At 41.9% G+C, this 22,650-nt stretch overlaps 1 protein-coding gene across 4 annotated transcripts in view; it reads right to left on the reverse strand.

Annotated features, from left to right (window-relative positions):
- The window catches only part of STYXL1 (serine/threonine/tyrosine interacting like 1), a 49,614-nt gene that overhangs the window by 8,910 nt on the left and 18,054 nt on the right, over positions 1-22,650 (reverse strand). For all 4 annotated transcript variants that reach the window (XM_031967981.1, XM_031967980.1, XM_003770195.4 and 1 more), the window contains 2 exons: positions 19,491-19,636; positions 3,472-3,569 (listed from right to left, as the gene is read on the reverse strand). In XM_031967981.1, the coding sequence (XP_031823841.1) occupies positions 3,472-3,569; positions 19,491-19,636 (244 nt within the window). The remainder of the gene's footprint in view (positions 1-3,471; positions 3,570-19,490; positions 19,637-22,650) is intronic.

Genomic DNA, 22,650 nt, shown 5'->3' on the forward strand with positions numbered 1-22,650 from the left:
AACTCTAACCAATCACTTTATTTGTCTTTACAAGAACCACCTATGCAGATCATAGGTGTCAACTATTTACTTGGTCATTGTGGGTAATGAAATTTGACAAAATATGTGTGTGTGACTATTATAAATCAACTACTGATTTGGGTATCTTCTCATAATAAATGCTTGTTGGCTGAGTGAATGACTGATGAACTGCTTGTGGTGAGGAGTGAAATTGCTTACCTCTGTTGATACTTTTATGAAATGAACCAGTTTCTAGTTATTTGTGGGAATGATGTAAAACAAAAAGCATCCATATCTTCCTCTTCGAAGTATGTTACTTTGGGGTTTCTGGCACTGATTTTACAGTGATTCCCCCCTCCCCCATGGCAATTGGGGTTAAGTGACTTGCCCAGGATCACACAGCTAGGAAGTGTTAAATGTCTGAGATCACATTTGAACTCAGGTCCTCCTGACTTCAGGGCTGGTGCTCTATCAACTGCGCCACCTAGCTGTCCCAAAACAAATGAATTTTTATATACCTAAAAATGCTTTCCCTGAGGGAGGAGATTTGATACAATGATTTTATGGCCATATTGGTGTGAGAACTAAATATGTACCTTTGAACAGAACATCATTTTGGTACAATATAATGTTCTACAATTTTGTATTGTAATATAATAATAGATTTATATGTGTAATATTTGTTTTACTTTTTACTTTTCCTATTTCATATATATATATATATATATATATATATATATATATATCTTTCTCTCTCTGTCCCTTACATACATTTCTGTTTGAATACATCTTTCTCAAGGTACATAATTCCATTTTGTTGTGGAAACTGAAAATTAAAAACTAGTCATAAAGTTTGATTAAAAAAAAAACCCACCTGTGGCCAGTCCTACCATTTTGCTGCTATTTGTTTCTGTCCTCTGGTTTATTTTATATCAAGAATGTCAGGATGAATATAACTCAGTTTCTCCAATACTACATTTACTAATCAAACATTGAATAAGGTTACCTTATAATCTTTACAGATTTTCTATACACTGTATAATTCTTTTCCAACTCTTTGCCATCATCTCTGCACAAGAAGAAAGCAACCATATTGTTTCATAGCTTAATGGGAATGGATTAGCCTGGGAGGGCAAGTCTAAGTGACCTTGTGGACTTTAGAATTACATATATGGGCTAACGCCAAAGAGGAGTTAGGAAGGAGTTATAGAACGAGCAGATCTTTTATAGTCTGACATTATAACTTGGCTTTCTGATGCAAATTAAAACATCTCACCTCATACCCATCAGATGGGCTAATATAACAAAAAAGGAAAATGTTGGAGAGGATGTGCAAAAATTTGGACACTAATATGCTGTGGAGTTGTAAACTGATTCAACCATTCTGGAGAGCAACTTGGAGTTATGGCCAAAGGGCAATGAAACGGTGCATAGCCTGCCCTTTGATCCAGCAATACCACTACAAAGAGAGCATAAAAAAGGGAAAAGGACCTACCCATGCAAAAATATTCATAGTCCGTCTTTTGTGGGGGCAAAACATTGGAAATTGAGAGGATGAGCAACAATTGGGGAACGGCTCAATAAGCTGTGAGATATAAATGTAATGTTTTGTGTTCTAACAAAGGATGAGTGGGTGGATTTTAGAAAACCTGGGAAGACTTATGTGATGCTGAGTGGAATGAGCAGAACCAGAAGAACACTGTACACAGTAACAGCAAGACTGTGCCGTGATCACCTACCTCTGAAGGACTCAGCTCTTCTCAAGAACACAATGATTCAAGACTAGTACCAAAGCTTCAGGAAGGAAAATGCTCTCCACATCCAAAGAAGTTGATAGACTCTGGATACAGAGTGAAGCAGACTTTTTTCACTTAACTTTATTCTTTTTTGTGCTTTTTTTTCCTTTTGACCTGTTTCTTCTTTCACAACTATGACCAATATGGACATGTTATGCTGATAGCACGTGTTTAATCTATATCAAATTTTCAGAAGTGGGAAGGGAGGGGAGAGAGGGAGCAAAAATTTAGAACTCAAAATCTTGTAAAAATGAGCTTAAAATTGTCTTGATATGTAATTGGGGGGAAAAGTAAAATACATTTTTTTTTCCCCCGCTGAGGCATTTGGGGTTAAGTGACTTGCCCAGGGTCACACACAGCCAGGAAATGTTAAGTGTCTGAGACACATTTGAACTCAGGTCCTCCTGACTTCAGGGCTGGTGCTTTATCCACTGCGCCACCTAGCTGCCCCAAGAAAATACAATTTCAAAAAAGAAAGAAAAGAAAAAAGATGGTCTTGAGGCTGCAGAAGAGACCAAAGAGAGGAAAGCCTCCTCTCTCCACTCTTATCAGCTCTATCCTGCCCCTTACATGGGGGGGATTGACTTCCACCAATGAGCAGAGTCTCATTTCAAAGGGCTTTGGGACTTGGGTTACCTAAAAGTTTGTCGGCACTTCTTGTTTTCAGTCTTATCTGACTCTTCATGACCTTCTGAGGTTTTCTTGGCAGAGATACCAGAATAGTTTGCCATTTCCTTCTCCAAGTCATTTGACTAATGAGGAAGCTGAGGTAGACGGGGTGAGGTGACTTGCCCACAGTCATACAGCTAGGAAGTGTCTGAGGCTGGATTTGAACTCAGGTCTTGCTGACTTCAGGCCTGGTGGTTTAACTGCTGCGCTCCTAGCTGCTGTACGGGAAATATGGCTCAGTTGTTCTCTTTTGTTTGCCCTAAGCCCCTGTGAAAGGGGGGACCCATTTAAAAGACTCTTTCTCTTTTCCTATGCATTTCCATCCTTTTGCCTCCTCTTGTGTTGCATTTGTGCAAGACATCTATGCAGAGAACAGGAAGACAGGAGTCAACCACTTTACCTTAGAGGAAACTATTTAAAACAGCAGCAGAACAGCAACCCTGAAGACTCAGGGATGGGGAAGAGGGAGAGGAAGCAAGGCGCCAAGGACCAGGAACCATCAGGTCTGTCCCGTTCCCGCGGTGCTCTCCAGCCTTGGGACCGACGGTCATGACTTTCCCTCCTCATGATTCTGTGACACTTCTCAGATGGCGGGTGCTGTTCATGGACGCAGACATGCTGCTGAACATGCCCGCATAACACTGGCTCTGCGTCCTTGGCAAAGCACTGCCTGCATTGCGGGTCTCGGGTGCTCAGTGGCTAGTTCCCCCGTCCCAGGCCCATTACATTCAATTCATCTGATACACCTCCCTCCAGCTGCTCCATTGAAGGGGCTCCTTGATCAGTCTTTTGCCAGGAATGGGAAAAGGGAGCTTATCCATCCAGGAGAACCCCTGGCTCCATACGGGACCTAGTGAGGGGACACTGGGGACACACCTCCGGCCTTCAGATATGCTGACACTCCCCATATGCCGTTCATCAGAGGTCACATCCACCACAGCCAGAGCAGAGTCACGGGCACGCTGCCCTCCCTGCTTGGGGCCCCCCCAACCACGGCCATGCTTACCCATGAAGTGAGAGGTATGCCGGAAGTGAGAGAAAAGATCCTCTTCAGGGGAGTCCGTCACTTCTATGTGAAGAAGTTTATTCTTATCTCCCTGAAAGCTAAAGATACACACAGGAAGGGGGTCAGCAACTGTAAGTTGGGCTGCACTCCGGCTGTATGGGAGAGGTAGCGTGGTTTAGAGAAAGCTGTTCTCAGAGGGAGACTGTCCTGGGCCCCAGAAGCTGCATGAGGCTCTAGACTGCAGGAGTCAGGCTGCACTGACAGATTTTTCTCCCTGAGTTTCCTTTGCCAATGAGATCATGGGTCTGGTCCCACTCCCCTATCCCCTCATTCCCTCCCGCCCCCCACCCCCACCCCCTGCAAAATATAGACAGGATGTGGACTTCTGCTCTGGACTCTTAGCTTAGCATAGTATTTTGCACATAGTAGGCCCTTAGTAAATACTGATTGATCGATTGACTCCTGTTTCTCCTCACCCACCACCACATTGCCCTGGAGAAACCCCTTGTCTGGGCCCTTCTCCTTTCCCTCCCTGAGATCCCTATTTTAGGAAGGAGCTCAGGCACACTTCAGCTCAGTCCTGTCTGACCTCTTCCTCCTTCTCCAGGGCTCCTCTCCAAGCAGCTTTCCAACTCTTCTTTATGTCTTGTCTTATGTCTCTCTGAGGAGAGGGACCAGCTTGATTTTTTATTTGTCCCTGCAACACTTAGCATTGTGCTTGACACAGTAAGAGCTTAATACATGCTCAGTCTGTCTATCTTTTCACCCATCTCTCTCTCTCTCTCTCTCCAGCCATTCTTCTGTCTGTTGTCTATATGTTAGTCTGTCTGTCTCTCCCTCTATCTAGCTCAGGTTCTTCAGCCATCTTGGATTCTGGACTCTTTAGGCAGGCTGGTGAAGTCTCTGGACCCCTTCTAAGAATCATCTTTTTAAAGCATAAAATATATAAGATCACACAAAAAAACCCAATTCTATTAAAATAAAGTAACCAAGATATCAAAACAACAATAACAAATTCATAGACTCCCTAAAATCTATTCATGGACTGTGGATCCCACGGCAAGAATCCCTGATCTAAGGTTGAATGGGAAGGGCTGTGTAGTCACACAGTCTACTAGAAGGGAGAGAAGATTGTACATAAGTACATAAGAAAATAATATTGCAGAGGGTGAGAGTCGCTGAGAGAGGTATAGTCCCAAAGTGTAATGGGAATCCAAAAAAGGGACATACACATGTGTCAACAATATGTCTATAATAGAGAGGGTGCCATCTGAGTTGGGCTCTGCAGGGTCCGGATTCCGATGATTATTTCAAAGTTATTTCAATAATCACCACGTGCCTTGTGTCTGTGTGGCACTGGGTTAGACATAGGGAATACAGTGAGATCTACAGGGGTGATCCACAAGTCTCTGTATAGTTTTAGCTTTAAATTCTTTTTTGTTGTTGTTGCTTTTTTTGCTGAGACAGTTGGGGTTAAGTGATACAGCCAGGAAGTGTTAAGTGTCTGAGGTCACATTTGAACTCAGGTCCTCCTGACTTCAGGGCTGGTGCTCTATCCAATGCGCCACCTGGCTGTCCCATCTGTATAGTTTTAAAAGCTTTCAAATTGCACTAAGATTTTTGGGACCCTCTGAATATCCAGGCAACTATAATACAAGTTACAAAGGGATGATTTGCTAAGAAGAATTAGACCAAGTAGCTGAGGGATCCAGAAAGACTTCCTAGGGCAAGTGGGATATGAGCTGGGCAGTGAAAGAACGTCAATAGGGAGAGAAGTCAGCACATTCTACTGACAGTGGGCAACACAATGATCATAATAATAGCAACCTTTCCGATAACATTGTAGGATTTGCAAAGTGCTTTATAAATATCATCCAACAATCGTGGGAGATAGATACTATTATCCCATTTTACAGATGAGGAAATTGAAGCAGGCAGTGGTTAAGTGACTTGCTCAGAATCCTACAGCTAGTTAAGTGTCTGAAGCTGGATTTGAACTCAGGTTCATCTTTTGTCCACTATGCTTCCTTACATGCACAAGGACAAGAAATGAGAGAGTCAGAACAAAACTGGAGACCAGTGAAGTGTTCAGAATGGCTGAAGAGCTGAGGACACACATTCATTCAAGCTACAAAGTTGTCAGAGCCATTGAGTCTTGGAGTTGGAAGAGACCTCAGTGACCAGAGCTGTTCAGGAATCCCTCTCTAATAATAGGGTCATCCAACCTTCGCTTCCTGGGATCTAGAAGAGTCCTTGGCAGTCACTGAGTCTAACCTCTTCAGCAATAGCTGAAGAAACTACAGCCCAGGACCAAGAAATTACCTGCCAGGAGAGGTCAGAGCATGTTCTCTGGCTCCACAGTTGATTTCTCTCTCCACTGAATTGTGGTGACTACACTTCAAGTCAGTTCATTCTGCTTCAATTCAAGCAACTGTGAGAAAGTTTTTCCTTGGCTTAACAAAATATGCTTCTCTGAAACTTTTTCTTTCTTAAACTTGGGGGATCAATCAAAACGGATTAAGTCCCTCTTCCTCATCTCACAGGATCTTAAAGATAACTCAAGCTCCTATCTCCCCATTTCCCAAGCCTTTTTTTCTCCCATCTTACTATGGCAAGGTCTTGATTCCCATCATCCTCCTAGTTATCCTCCTCTGGATATGTTCCACATGATCAACCTCCTTCCCAATATATGGCACCAGAACTGAATACAACGCTCTCTATGTGATCTGTGAGGGTATCACATCACATGACTCTCAAAGTTAGCCGAGACTGAATACGACTTTTTTGGTTGCCATGATCACCCTGCTGACAGTTTGAGCATTTACAATCACTGAACTGAAATCCCAGATCATTTTCACTGAGATGCTAGCTGCCCATGTCTCCATCATCCTGCATGTGTACTTGTGCACATGAGTGTATAACTTTATATTTATCTCTATTAAATGTCATGCTCTTGGTCTCCCAGATCTAGCTTGTTGAAGTCTTTTTGGAGGCTAATGACCTGTCCAAAAAAGGAAATAAAATTAGTCTGGTTTGACTCATTCTTGATTAAGTCATGCTGGCATTTCCTTTTTTAAATGTCTACAATTGAAGAGTTGTTTACAAATGACCCCGTTTGATAATACATTCTAGAATCTTTCTAAGAGCTGAGGTTAAGCTTACCAAATTATGGCTGTCAAACTCTATTCTTTTTTTCTTTTTCTTTTTTTGAGCATCAGGATAGCACTGGTCCTTTCTAGTCCTGTGGCCCTGCTACCATTCCTGTGGCCTTTTACTGATTTACCTGATTTACTGACAGGTGTTTCAAACACGTATGTGCTTTATTCGGGCTGACTTTTAACTCAACAAGGGCCTCAAGATCTAGCTTCCTAGCGCTTCGTTTGTCTTTGGACTTGACTCGCTATAATAACTTTTTTTGTTTTCGTCTGATCTAGTCCAGTAGGTTAAAGCTAGCTGTAAAGGGCCTTAAGTACCAGTCAAGGCCTTTTATTCTGAAGTGAGTGGGGAGTTAAAAGACAGGGGCTTTGAACAGGGCTATAATGGGGATCAGCCCTGTGTATGAGAGATATTACTCTGACAGTATTTTAAACTATTAGGTTATAAAGAGAAGATGTGGAGGTAAAGAGATCAGTCAGAAGGGTGCTACATTAAGCCAGGCGGAAAAGGATGATGGGAGTCTGAACATGATAGCACTGAAAGTAAAGAGGAAGAGGTAAATGGGGAGAATTAGAAGTGAATAATGGACAGGACTTGATAGTGGTTATGTCAGCAGAGTTGAACAGCTGAAGCAAAGAGAAAGAAAAGACAGGACCAAAGATACCTGAAGTCTTGAGTAGCAACTGGGCCCTTTGGCTAGAATTTCAGGCAGCTACGTGGTACTGTAATGTACAGAGTGCAGGGCCTAGAGTCAGGAGGACTTGAATTCAAATCTGACCTCAGACACTAACTAGCTGTGTGATCCCAGGCAAGTCATTTAACCCCACTTGCCTCAGTCTCCTCATCTGGAAAATGAGCGAGAGAAGGAAACGGCAAATTAATCTAGTTTCTTGCCCAGAAAACCCAAAGGGGATCATGAAGAGTTACTCACAAATGAACAAAGAAATTGCCTTGCTAGTTTTCATTTATCTTTAGAAATGACTCGTTTCTTTATTTTTCTCCAAATATTTTATCTGAAGATGTATAAGAGACAGAATGCTTCCCTGGCATGTTACTCAGTTGGATTTACTAGACATCAACAGGAAGAGACTGTCCATGTTCCAGAGGGTTGAAGAAATGCCAGAGCAGCAGGGAGCAGGGCAGAGTAACAAAGAAATGGACTGATCTAAAAGTATAAGGCGATCATTACTAGGTGGACAGATGGATGAGCTTATTCCCTGGAGCTTGGATTGAGCATACATAGGGTTATATCTGACAGATTATAATTTAGATGGATAAATTTGAATAATATTTGGAGAGGGGGATGGAGAAGGTACCTTCTGAAAGCAAAATATGGAGAGGAAAAGAGTGGGATGTGGCCTTTTGAAAATAAAGTGCTATATTCTGAGAAGACTTGTGATCTGAGTAATGTTTTGCATAGCAAACAGCTTTCAGCTCAGAAGTTTAGGGCCACAGATTACAACCAGAAACAACCATGGGGAAGATTTAATCCAACTCACTTCTTTTACAGATAAGAAACTGAGGCTCAGAAAGATTGTGACTTGTTCAAAATAAGCAGGAACTGGCAGAAGGGATTCAAAATCAGGACCCCTGGCTCTAAGTTTAGTACCTGCTCAGCTGTTATCAGGAAAGTCAACTTGACAATTCAGCAGAGCGATCATCCTAAAGCTGGTGCTTTGTGGAACATGATGGAGCTATTCAAACACATTCAGTTTTACTTCAAACCATGGAAAGCCACAATGGGGAGATGCAGGAAGCAGCCTGCTGGACATAGGGAGGAAACAGAGCAGGGAAAATCAAGAATGCCCTGGTGATTTTGATGGGGAGATTTAATGGGCACCATTAAGACAAACAAAGAAATTGGGAAGTTAGCCAAGAAAGAAAAGAGGAGGGTTGAGACAGACTCTAAGTGGAAGAAGGAAGGGGAACTAGAAAAGAGACAGAGAAGCATCAGAGAGATAGAAGGAAGACAAGAAGGGAACAGTGAAAACAAAATCAAAGCAAGAGAGAGAATGGAAGAGGGAGAAGTGCAATGTTACCAAAAGATGGAGCAAGATGACTAATAAGAGGTCACTAGATTTGGCAATGGGGTCAGGACTGAGAGCAATTTCAACTGGGGAACATGAGACATGGGAACTGCTGGATGGGTTTGGTGAACAGAGAATGGCCCTAGCAGGACTGAAAGGGGCCTGATGGAACAGAAGGCCAGAGAGGTCCAGTTAGGTCCAGATTGTGGAGGGCTTTGAATGTCAAGTTAAGTTCCTGAGAGGCAATGGATCAAAAGTGAATGTCTTGGGGGCAGGAACAAGGTGCTTTTGTGGTAAACTGAGTACTGAGCTTGGAGGTAGGAAGCTGAATTAAAATCCCTGGCTGTGTGAGCCTGAAGAGATGGCTCAACCTTTCTGAGCCTCAGTTTCCCCATCTGTAAGACCTCTGAGTCCCTTCTGGCTCTACACCTATGATCTACAATTGCATGTGTGTAGGTAAGAAGAGTAATATGGCAGCACAGGGGTAGATTAAAGCAGAGAAAGAATTGAGGTCTGGAAAAAACAAGGGCTTGAGTTATGGTGGCAGTGATGAGAATGGAGACTGGATGCAGAGAGAGTGATTTTCAAAGGCAGAATCCTGTAATTCCCTGGGTGTGACTGACTTAATCAACTCGCAGTTATGTTAATTATGAGTCAGGCACCATGCTTCTCACTAGAGATGCAAGTACAAAAGTGAAACCATCCCTACCTCAAGGAGCTTCCAGTCTACTTGGGAAGGGGTGGCAGTGAGCTTGGTAAACTAGTAGAATGGGGCACTATAAACACACGCAGAGACCAGGAGGAGGGATGCCAAACTGGAAGGCATAAGAGGGGTGTGGAGTCACCATGGGAAGGACATTAAGAAAGAACTGAAAAAGAGCAGGGAGAGTGGTCTAAGAGGTAGGAGGAGAACCAGAAGTGCCAAAGAAGGAGAGGCTCTCAAAGTGGGGGCAGTGAATTGGGGCACATGGCAGTGTCTGCCCAAAGAGCAGTCAATGAATATTCAAGAGAAGGGGCTTGCAGCCCAAGTGCTATAACCACAAGGCTTGGCTGTGCTCTCCTGGCTTTGTGTCTTCATCTAGGAGATTAAAGCATTGCATGTCATGATTTTTACAGAAATTCTGTCATTTGCTCTGATTCCATGAGTTCTTTCTAGCTCTAAAGTCTATGACTACATCAAACAAAAAATCAGCACTTTTTAAGTGCCTATGATGGGCCAGGTACTGTGTTAGATGCTGGGATTATATAGGTGTATAGTGGATTGAATGATGATCTTAAAAGTCAGGAAGAATTCAAATTCTCCTTTAAACGCCTTTGGTGGGCCTGAAAAATGTCAAGATTGGACAAGGGAGTGGGGTGGTGTAGACCAGGGGAAAGAACACTGAATTTGGAACCTGCACCATGGTTCAAATCCTGTCACTGGTACTGACAACCAGTATGATTCTGGGCAACTGACTGGGCAATCTTCCCTGGGTTTCAGTTTCTGTTTCAATAAAATGAAGGGGGTTGGACTAAGATAGTCTTAGAGGTCCCTCCTAGCTTTTTAATCTATGAACTCATGATACATTGGGCTGTATGTGACATTCTGAGTTTGTGCCGTGAGTTCCTTGGGATTGGTTATACAATAGTAGCAGCAATAAATTGGCTTAGGACCCCCACTTACTCATGGAACTGTATCTCCTCTAACCTAGACCATAACAGAATGATTTAATCTCTCTGCCTCCAGTCTTTCCCCTCCCCAATCCAAACTTTACATAATTACCAAAGTGATTTTCCTCCTATTTGGATAGCTTCCACCTCCCTCCCAGGCAGCAGAAATGACACAGACTTGCTGAGATTCTTAGGATTTCAAGTTTCTAATCATCCCGCAGACCAAGGAAATATTGCATGTTTTGGGGATGTGGGAAAGACTTAAAGAGGCTGACAAGAAAGAGTAATTAAAAAGCCATGGGAAGAGAGAGAGAGCAAGGGAGAGAAGAGGAAACAGAAAAAAAAGAAGGTGAGAGAAGGGGGGGAATGGGAGAAAAGGGAGGGAAAGAAAGGTAAACAGGTAGAGGAGGAGGAGGACTGGGTCAGTAGCAGCAGCAGAGAGGGCAAAAAGATGTGTTATTTTGAGTGATCATATTGCATTCTGATGAAAAAACTGATAAAAGCTGAATCGTAGCAGGGAATTTAGAGAATTTATTCCTCTCCCTCCCCAGCCTTTGGTTGGGGGTAAACGATGTCCATTTTTGAACTTGTTTGTTTACTCTGCTATCAGTTTTATTTTCTACTTTTTTCTATTTTCACATGTTTTATATTTCTAGTTATAGAAGTTCTTAACATTCACTTAAAAAACAACTGAGTTTCAAACTTTCTTCTTCCATTTCTCCTTATTCCCCTCAGTGAGAAGGCAAACAATTTGACAGAGATAATAGATATGCCATCATATAATACATATTTCCATATTTGTCATGTTGTAAAAGAAAAAAAAAAGTAAAAAGAAAAAGTATTCTTTGATCTGCATTCAAACTCTTATCAGTTCCTTCTCTGAGAATGGATAGTATTTTTATCATGTCCTGAATTCAGAACTGTCTCGGATTACTGCATTGCTGTGACATTGTTGCTACTGTGTGCAATGTTATCTGGTTCTGCTTACTTTACTTTGCATCAGTTCATATATGTCTTTCTAGTTTTTTCTGAAATCATTCTGCTTGTCATTCATAATCATATATTATAACTTGTTTGCCCATCCCCTCAACTTCCAATTCTTTACCACAAAAAAGAGTTGTTATAGATATTATATATATATATATATATATATATATATATATATATAGGTTCCTTTCCCCCTTTTAAAAAACCTTTCTGGAATATAGAACCAGTAGTGGCTTTGCTGGGTTTGACTGCGCTTTGGACACAGTTCCAAATTGTTCTCTAGAATGGTTAGATTAGCTCACCTTTGCCAATCTCCTCACCTTTGTCCAGGCTCTGCCTCAGGTCTAGAAGCAGCCCCTCCTCACCTCTGACCTCTTAGAACCAACCCTTGGACTCCTACAAAGCTCAGCTTGGATGATCCTCCAACATGAGACTTTTCCGGATCCTCTCAGAAGCTATTGATTCCCCGCTGTATTTACTTGTATATGTAGATATATTTTGTAACTACTTATTATATACTTGTTTCTATAGAGATACTTTTATAGCTACTTATGTGTACCTGGGCAGCTAGAAGCACAGTGAATACAATGCCGGGCCTGAAATCAGGAAGTCTCCTCTTGCTGAGTTCAAATCCAGCCTCACACACTCACTAGCTGTGTGACCCTGGACAAGTCATTTAACCCTGTTTGCCTCAGTTTCCTCTCCTGCCAAATGAGTTGGAGAAGAAAGTGGCCAACCGCTCCATTAACTCCATCACCTTTGCCAAGAAAACCTCAAATGGGATCACAAGGAGTCACCTGAACACCTGAAAAATAACAACAAATACGCGTACGTGTTGCTCCCTGTGGAATGGAAGGGCCTTGCCTCGGGATTCCCGGGCTGAGTGCAGTATGTGGCACTTTGTCTTCCTGCCGGAGGAAGGCAGTGTGACCCCCCCATGGATGACTTATCCAGCAAATACAATCTCCAGACCAGGAGCCACCCTCTCAGTAGCTGCTGCTGCTGCTGCTGCTCTGGTGTAGACATGGTCCAGTCTTCCAAAAGGCTGCCGTCTCCACAGTGGCCACTAGAGGGAGCTCAGCCTGCAAATATTCAGGCCATTTCCCTGAATGGTTTGAATTTAAACTAGGGGATGAGATTAAAAATTGGAAATCTACACATCTCGCCCTAAACCTGAATCTGGAATCTCCTCAGTCCGCTTGGATCCCACGTAGGTCCCACATTCTACAAGAAGCCTTTCCCGATTCTATGGGCTTCTCTCCTAGGATTATTTCCTATTTAGCCGGTGTATAGCTGGTATATACACAGCAATTGACATGTTTTCTCCTCTCATTTAAGTGCGGCGTCCTTGAGGAAAGAGGTCATTTTTTAGCCTTTCTCTGTGTCCTCAGAATGCCTGGCACACAGTAGGTGCTTAATAAATGTCTGGTAGTTGACTGAACATACAAATTATCGAGTATAGTGACAATGAAGGGAAGTATAGTGCCGATTCACTTGAAATTTCCTCAGGTTGTGGAGAGGATTAAGGAAGACCTGTATGTCTGGGCCCCTCAGGGTAAAAGAGGGGAGGGCTCTCTTCGCCTGCAGCTCACTAGCCGATGCGATCTTCAGTGGGTGCCAGTCCCTCTCCTCTTCGTCTCCAGGTACCAGGGTGATTCAGAAGGATACTGACTCCCGGTCTGGGCCCCTCTCCTCGGCTCCTGGTCATCAGCTCATGGACTCTCAGAGTCATCAATGATCCCCCATCTCAGTTAATTACTGCTCTTCTGGAAGTGGAGGCTCTAAAAGCAGCTGCTGAGCAGTCTCCATTTAAGCTAGAAGTTGGCCCTCCAGAACTCAGTCCCATCCCAGAAGCTGTCTCTTTTCTGTGCCCTGTGTGGTCCCCAGAAGCTTTGGAAGAAGAAAAGGTTCCCAGGTGGAAGATCCGTTCCCAGATCTCTTCACATCCTTGTGCACTGTCCTCCAGTGTCCAGTGTTGTCTCACAAATCCCATTCCATTTGTCCCCCCCGCTCTCTGGGGGCCACTTCCAGCACTTCTCAGATTTCCATTGAGGTGAGAAGAGATACGAAAGCCCAGGACAGTTCTTGTAACCTGCCTGACCTCCATGTACAAACATCTCCCGCTGCACTTAACTCTGTTTTCTCTTATCTAAGTCTCTGCAGACAAAGAACAGCTGATCACCATCTTCTGTCCAATCTCACCTCAATCATTCCTTTCTGGGGTCAGTCTGAGGGTCTCCTGTGTCCTCTCTGCTTCATCTCATCAGCATCATCGGTCCTAATGAAAACATCTGCTTCCGTGGAAGGCGGGCCCTTGGACATGACCTGTACAGCCGGAGAGAGCCAGAAGCATCTGCTTCTTCCCCATTGGCCTCCTGCCCTCTCGTCTTTGCTATAACTGGAGGGTAGGGATTGTGGTTTAATTAGGCGGCTTAGGGATCTGACTCAGATTTCTCATCTTCTGCCCTCCTCACAGCAAATTCTTCACAACCCCCTCCCTGGCCAAGGACACTCGATAGACAAAGAAAAATCTCCAGGCCAACTCCATTACTTCCCTGGTAGGTTTAGATGGGCCAAGGAATTAAAAAGTGGGCCCAGAATTGGCTCTTAGCTCACAATACTCATCCCCATAGTGCTGGCTTCCACCTACACTCTCATCCAACAAACTCATGAGATAGGGCACGGGTTGTCATCTCTATTTTCCAGAGGGGGAAACTGAGGTTCAGAAATTGAATTTCCTAAGCTCACAAAGCTGTTGTGTGGGCAGAATCTAACTTAGGTCTTGGTCCTACCTTTTTTATCATACCTTCAGACTTTCATGACTAGTTAAGAGGAAAATCTCCACAAAACGATCTTTTGGAGAATTGGCTTTTACTTTTTTCAAAACCTTTGAACCAATGAGAAATATCTGTTGAGTATAAAAATCACTGCCTTTCTCAGGAGGGACTGGAAGGGAACATCTAACACCCTCCATGATTCATCACATCCCCAGGGAGCCTCTGGAGGGCTTAGGCTGCTATTGTCCGATATATCTGGCGAGTGACGTGGAACCACAACGTAAATCCTAGCAAGGAACTGGAGCCCAGCTTTTGGCTTGCTAAGGCTACAATGACTACTTAGAACTCCCTAATTCTTTATTACTGTGGATCATAGAAGCATAGATTTAGAGCCATAAAGGAAGTGGAAAGAGGACATTTAATCTACCCACTTATTTGACAGATGAAGAAAACGAGGTTCTGAGAGTTGAAGGGACTTGTTCAAGGTCACTCATGAAGTGCTAGAGGGAAGATATGACCCGGATCTTCTGATCCCAGAATTCTTTCCACAACAGCGGGAGACGTTAGGGGATTTGACTGATAGGAATTCTCTCCACCAACACAGATTATAACTCAGTTTATAGTCATAGAGAGTTGTTGGAACTTACAGTGATCATCTGGTAGTTACAGAACCATGTGTTAGAGGCAAGGTTTGAACCCAAGTCTTCCTTCTTATAAATCTAGCAATCTACCCAACACACCACACTGCCTTTCCTTTCATGATGATTGTTATGATATGGCAGAACCTTTGTTTTCAGAACCTTTACAGAATGAATTCTTTTGGATAGTTGGATTTTCTGATTGGCAGACAGGGTGTTTCTTTAACACAAGTGCTTAAGTTTTCCCCTTCAGAAGGTGCAGATTACAACCTCAATCCCTTACTTGTCATTGTGGGAATTGGGTGAACCATACTGCCTCCACCTAGTGATAATTCTGGAGCCACCTCAGTTCCCTCTCTATTAAATAATGGGTCTGTCCCAGTTTCTGTCTTGTATAAAAACTTTATTGCATGGTTTCAACCTAGCCCTACATGACTGGGAAGTTGGACCACTTCTACCTGTTGTTTAGAGACCCTTCATCAAAGGCTTAAGTTACGCTGACCAGAAAGCCAGGCAGATCCCGAGACAGATGCAAGGAGTTTTCTCATAATTACACATCTCAAGCAACCCATATGTTTTAGCTGGAAAGTGGCCCCATACTGGTCAATCAACTACTGTTTCCTTGTTTCTTTGACTGAACACTTGGGGATGGGGAGTGAGACACCTCAGTGAATTACACCTGTTCACTCTTCCTCTCCCAACTCAAAAAGCCCCTAATCTTGCCTCCATTTAGAAATCAGGTTGCCTAATCTTATATTCTGGTTTATAGCCTGTTCATTATTTTCTCTTAATGCATAAACATGTCTCTCCCTGGATTAGGGGTCCGGGGCCAAGCTGAGGAGGGCTGGTCCCTATTTGTTATGTTACTGGCACTCATTACTTAGTAAATCAATATGCTCGGAAGCCTGGGACCTTTGTTTCCTCAGCCATTCCATCTTTCATCCACTGATTTCTGGTGGAGCCAGACAGGTTGACTCAGCACCGTGATTCCCAGGAAGGGTCTTTCAGAAAAAATTCCCTTTTCTCTGTGAGACTTCTTTGTGGAGGATTGTCTCCCAGAGGCCAAACTCCACTCTTTCCCTTTTACCTGCCACACCATCCCTTGCTGCCTTTAATATTTATCTTCATTTCCCATCACAGAGCCTTCAAAAAAGAGCTGTCCAATGTGCTGGAGGCCTGCCTTTAGGCCTCGGAGCTGTTTTAGGGTGCCTCTGACCAGCCTGTCATCCTTCACTCCCTCAGTCTGGCTCCCCCATAATTACATTTTCCCCTGATGATGGTTTATACAACGTATGTAGGTCATCCTTGGCATTGTTGGGTCCTAGGTCTGTCTCTCAATTGGCTTATGGGAAACCAGCAGGTTTTGGAGATTGTGGTATTTTATAAAGAAGTGAAAGAGCAAACGGGCTATGAATGAGAGAGGTCTTTCCTATGAATAAGCTGCATAAGCTTCCAAGTATGGACTTTGTGACATACCTTGTCATTAACTGATCCCCCTTATCACTGGTGTCTTCCTTCTGAGATTATCTCCAGCTGGGTGGGGCAACAGATGGAATAACAGGCCTGGAGTCAGGAAGATTTGATTTCAAATCTGGGCCTCAGATACTTACTGGTTGAGCAACCTTGTGCAAGCTCCTCAACTTAGGTTTGCCTCCATTTCCTTCTTGGAAAATGCACATAATAGCCCCTAACTTACTGGGTTGCTATGAGGATCAAATGAGATAAGATTTGTAAAGTGCTCTCCCAACCCTAAAGTGCACATATATATTAACTATTATTGTTATTATCTTGTATGTAAGTTGTTTACATGCTCTCTCCCCCATTCACTTCCTGAGAGCAAGAATGGTATCTGGCATATTGTTTGGTGCTTACTAAATGCTAATTAACTTAACAAAGCACTTTTTTAGCTTATTTTCTTTGAATCAGGTATGGTCGATATGGGGGAAACTACAGTTTGTTGAAGAATATACCTGTTAAAAAAGAATCTGGTATTTTTCACATCAGCTGCCCAGGAGGCAATGGGGGAGAAAGGAGATAATGAAAGTAGGGCTTGGGGAGAGGAAGGGTGTTCTGACTTGCACAACTTAACTGCTGTTTCCCCCAACATAAGCAATCCTCTCTGATTCCCAAATGGGCCATGGACTGGTTCACATAAAGCAGGAGTGTGGCCTGTAACTGCTGTCCTTTTTCCTGTTACCCCTTTTTGACTCTTTCAAGATGGCCAGCTTCATACAAGCCACACTAGGGAGTGGAAATCAGGAAGGGAAAGGGATAGGGAACTCTTCCTGAGAAATCCTCAGGCTGAAGGCACAGAAGCAATGGCCACAGCACTGACCTGCTGCCCACCACCAGCCTGACCCTCATCACATTAACGTATCGTTAGGCAAGACTGGAAGATGCACAAGTTTGGTTAGTAGAGATTTCAGTCTGGCTGGAGTAGAGAGGGGAGATCATGCTAACATACAAACTCATCTTTAATGTCATTCCCACAGATAAAACCGTATCTGTTTCTGCTGCTGATCTGTCCAATGGAGCCACGGATTTTGGTGGGAGAACCTTCTTCTCAGGCGGCAGTGGGGGTGGGGGCAGTCACCCCCTTTCAGGATGGGGACCAGCTGGCCTTGAAACTTTGCCCACACTTTAGCACATGCCTTACTGGCTTCCAGGAGAGATCCACACCATAACCCGAACAGTAACTTTCCCACATTTTAGGTATAAGCTATGGTCGTAATCTCTCCTCTTTAGCCACAGCTGATCACAATCTCTGCAATCTCTTCATTGCAACCAACTCAGTCCAGCAAACATTTTTATGAAAAGACCAAAGAATCTGACTTCAGAAAACCTGGTATCAAATCCTGACTCTGTCACTTATTAGCGAGTAACCACGGGCAGGGCACTCTGACCAATTCTGTGCTTCCTCTAGATCCTGAAATAAAATGGGAAGGAGGTCCTCTTAGGTCTGTGAGGTCCCTCAGGGCCAGACACAGGAGATTCAAGATACACCTGATTGTTGCTTTGTAGGGCTTATAGTCTAGCCACGGAGAGACAGGACACGTGCAGGTGGGGAAGAGAGTTACTGGCTCCTGGACACATTAGGTCTTTCACGCTTCCATATTTTCTCAATAAACTTCTGCTTCTTGTATCCTTAACTCTTAAAGCCCAACTCTGATGCCACCTCTGCCATAAAGCCTTCCAGATTTGGGATCAGGAAGATTTGGCCTCCTACCCCACTTCTGACACCAGCCAGGTGATCCCATAACTTTTCATAGGCAATTATAACACCTTACAGCACAACTCACAGGGTTATTGTAAAAATCCAGTGAGATGATAAATATAAAGCACTGTAGAAATCTAAAATTCCAGTTATGATTATTAGTATTGTTGTTATCTCTCAGTAACCCATATCAGTAACCCAAGAACTAAAAAAATTATACATGTCTGGGACCTTGACAGCATCATGAGCTTCAGTGGAGCTCAACTTAAGTAGATAATTTTGATAGACTGACCTGAGTTAGCACGAAAAGGCCAAGCTATACCAGGTATCTCAAGAGTCTTAATGCAGTTTACAGCCTTCATAAGCTTCCTTCCTTCCTTTCTTTTTTCTTTCTTTCTTCCTTCCTTCCTTTCTTTCTCTTCTTTCCTTCCTTCCTTTTATTTCTTTCCTTCCTTTTTTTCTTTCCTTCTTTCCTTCCTTCCTTTTCTTTCTTTCCTTCCTTCTTTCTTTTCCCCCCTTCCTTCTTCCCTTTCTTTCTTTCTCTTCCTTCTTTAGCTTTAATAAGCTTTAAATGATACTAAGACTTTTGGGACACTCTATATTTAGCATATTATGTTTTGAAGGCCCTCCAGAAATGATTTCAAAACATTTTTAGAAGATTATATACTTTATATGGTAAGATTCATTCATTTAGAAAGTTCAGGCAACACTCCTCCTTTCCTAATAATGCCAGGTGAGGAGATCATTTTTAGAAGGATATTATACTTTTAACTAGAGGGGAAAAGGTTTCCAACTGATGACTCTGTTTCCTACTATTAAACTGGATCTTTCAAAATTGCTCTTGTAAAACTATAGTAGTGTCCACATTTCATTGAGAGACAGATATAATATTTCAAACATGACAATGGAGAGAGAAAAGATTAAATCCACACTTCCTTTGAAGCTCTCTTGATAACAACAAAAGTACCATTAATTGGATTAAAGTGTTTCCCTAAACTATTATAATTATAAGTAATACCAACTGAGGGAATTGTCCAGTGCTAAAAATCCCAGGGAGGATGAGTTTCAGGACAGAATTGCAGCTTTTGAAAAGACATGAACATATGTGCTAACTGAAATTGATATCTGGATTGTAGATTGAATACAACTCTCCTGGTAAGAGAAGGAATTTAGAAAATTAGATTGAATGAATTAACAAATCAACCAATTTTCTTTTTCTTTTTCTTTTTTTTAATCTAGACAGGGGATAGAAATTATAGTTATATACCAATGGGCATCAATCAATTCCATGGATACTTGGCCGTGGTGAAATGATGTCACAAAAAAGCTTTACTGTCGAACTCAAACCTCAATCAACAAATTGTTAATAAACAATAAATGTTTATTGACTTATGCCTCTTCAGATGACCTCAACGTACTGCACTAGGGATGAAGTTGTGCTAAATGAGCTCTCTGAGGCTTTGAAACTTAGATTCTATAATTCTGAGGGGCATATGCATATTTCATTAATCATGTTATAAATTAAAAAGACTCAGTCTCCCACCAAGCACACCGAAGTCCCATTACTTACAAGGGTGTTGTTTCAAAGCAGACATTGACATGAGCTTTGACTTTCAGATGTTTATGAATTTGAGAACTGCAAGCCTGTTCAGAAGTTCCCAGATAGACTTCCCCAGGCACTATCTCTATAGGATATGGCTTAAATGCATCCAATTCCTGTAGAGGGAGAAGGAAAGGATTGACTTGTGAGTGAACCACAGTCTTTCCATTTGGTTTCATGCAACTTAACAGAAAAACACTTTTTATTTGAAACTAATTTTTATTTTTTCCTCAATAGTATTTTGTTTTTCTAAATACATGTAAAGATAAGTTTTCCACATTCATTTCTGTAACACTTTGTGTTCCAAATTTTTCTCTTCCCTCCTTTACCTTCCCCTTACCAAGGCAGCAGGCAATTTGATATAGGTTAAATATGTGTAATCCTTTTAAACATTTTTTCCGTATTTGTCATGTTGTACAAGAAAAATCAGACCAAAAGGGAAAAAAAAAACAGGAGAAAGAAAAAAAATGAGCAAAAATAGATGAAAATTCTATGCTTTGATCCACATTCAGTCTCCATATATTTCTCTAAGAATACAGCTGGCATTTTCCATTCCAAGTCTTTTGGAATTGCCTTGAATCACTGCAATGTTGAAAAAAGCCAAGTCCATCATAACTGATCATCACATATTGTTATTGTGTACAATATACTCCTGGTTCCATTCACTTCACTTAGCATCAATTCATGTAAGTCTTTCATGTAAGTCTTTTTAGACTTTTCTGAACTCAGTCTGCTCATTTCTTATACAACAGGTATTTCCCTTTATGAGACTGCTCGATTAAAGGATATGCAGTATTTTATAGACCTTTGAACATAGTTCCAAATTGCTCTCTAGATTGGTTGGATCATTCCACAATTTCACCAACAATGCAGAGTTTCCGTCTTCCCGTCTTCATTGGCTGGAAGATTCCAACCTGTACCAAAGATCTTTCTTGGCTTCAGATCACAATGGGTCCTGTTCCTGATAGAAGAAAGACTAAGAGTTTTCAGCTTAGTTATGGTTCATTGTTCTACTCAGCTTCATTCCTTTTGGAAATGGAATAGTTTTCTGTTTCTTATATCTTTATAGTATCCCATGTGTCCCTCATTCTTCTTCCTAAGAGTCATTCCCTATGACTCATAGTGGGATATGTCTTGTTTTTTGTTTTTAAGAATGGAAAAAAAAATCATGACTGATGGATACATTGAAAAAGTCTGTAAATATGTGCCATGTGTAACACCTATGGGTCTCCCACTTCTACCCAGGGGTGAGTTGGTGTCTTCTCATATCTTTTATTTGAATCCCATTTGATTTTTTAAATTTTATTATATTTACTTTTGATGTTTCAGTGTGCAACAGCACACTATGTTTTCCATTTATATGACAGTTGGGGGAAGCCTACAGAGCAAACCTCAGAAAAATGTTTTGCTATTACTGAAGGAAATGCTAAATTTCAATTTCACAGTGGTGTTATAAAGAGGCCATTTTCCCCATCCAAGTTCCCCTTTAAATTTATCATGGATCTTCTGAGAGTTGGTCAACTCAGGTTATGCAACTTGCTAAAGATCTTCCTCTGGATTTTAAGATATGTTATGGTTATCATTGCCCTGTTATCTTTCACCGAAGTAAATGCATCCTAAGAATATGTTGTGATTCTATAAGACTCTTAGATGATCTAACTATGGAGATAATATTCAGCAATCTGGACACTAACCTCACACAGGGGGAAAAACAGGGAAATATAGAGTCATCTAAGGGAGATGCCCTGCAAAGAACCAAAATAAAAGAATACTTTGATAACCATGAGATTCTTTAGATGCTCTTATTTGCAGATGACTGACTGACTGACTGATTGACTACTTTGTTGGAGAATGCCACAAAGCCTTTTTGTTGGAACTGACACCATTACAGAAGTTTACTTCAGCCATTCACACTTAAAAAACAAAGTGGATGTAAAATGCATGAATCAAATTAAATTTACAGATGTGTTTATATGTATACACGCTTATGAACACATACATACATATGTATATATACACCCATGCACACGTCTTGTGTATATATCTTAGGTTCTACAGATCAATGATGCTCTGGGGTCTTTTGGACCTGTGTTCTCACCTGTGTAGGATGCCTCCAGTGAGAAATTTCCTCTATCAATACAGGCAGGCACCTTTGCAATTTAGTCTTAAGGAGTTGCCCAGAAGCTAAATGAATTGTCTATTTATGTGTCAGAACTGTGATATTCCTGGCTCCAAGAGCAGTTCTCTATGCTCTAGACTAAAATGATTCTAATAGAATGGTCTCATAATTAAAAAAGAAGAGACCACCAGGCTGGGGCACATTTGGGAAATTGTATATCATATTCCTTACGTTTTATTACAAACCATGAAGAACCACAAAAACAATCTAGTAACCTTCCAAAACATGGGATAAAATCTTACATAAAGTTCACTTAACTCAGTAGAACCAAATGAATAAAAACAAACAAGTAACAAATGTTTTTGCTTTATGTTCCTTTCCAGGTCTGCTCACTGTTCTGTGTTTTATTTCTTAATTTTTTTTTTTTTTTGCTTTGTACAGCTATAATTGGTGTATATAGTTTTGTTTTGATCTGTATTTGCTTTTCATTGTTTCATGTGATCTTCCAATATTTCCTTTTATGATCCTTGATGATAATTTTATAGCACCATTATCCATTAAATTAATGTACTATAATTTATTCTGCCATTTTCTAGTTAGTATGGTTGTTATTGCTGGAATACATGGGAGCGGTTGGAATACATAGGAGTGTATTTCATGACAGAGGCTGCTGGAGATCCAACCCAGAATGGATCTCCTCTTGTGAGAGGATGATACAAGGAGACTAAGAAGCCGGTTGTGTTGTCTGACATCTCTCCTCTTCCCTCTGCCTCCAATTTATCTCATTCTCAGTCCGCAACCCCTGGGTCAGCAAAGGCTGCCCTGCAGTTCCTTTGGATGCTGTGATCCACAGCTGTGGAAGCTCTCAGAGAATTGACCTGTCCCTTAACAGGTTACAGGTTGTTCTCATTTGGGGAGCTGTCCTTGCAGGGTTGTTGTATTTTAGAAAATCTCAGCTTTGGGAGCCTTCTCTTTCGTCAACAGACCAAGTCAAGCCTTTTCTCTTGATCA

This window comes from Sarcophilus harrisii, chromosome 4 (genome assembly GCF_902635505.1).
Source record: "Sarcophilus harrisii chromosome 4, mSarHar1.11, whole genome shotgun sequence".
Classification (NCBI taxonomy): Eukaryota; Metazoa; Chordata; class Mammalia; order Dasyuromorphia; family Dasyuridae; genus Sarcophilus; species Sarcophilus harrisii.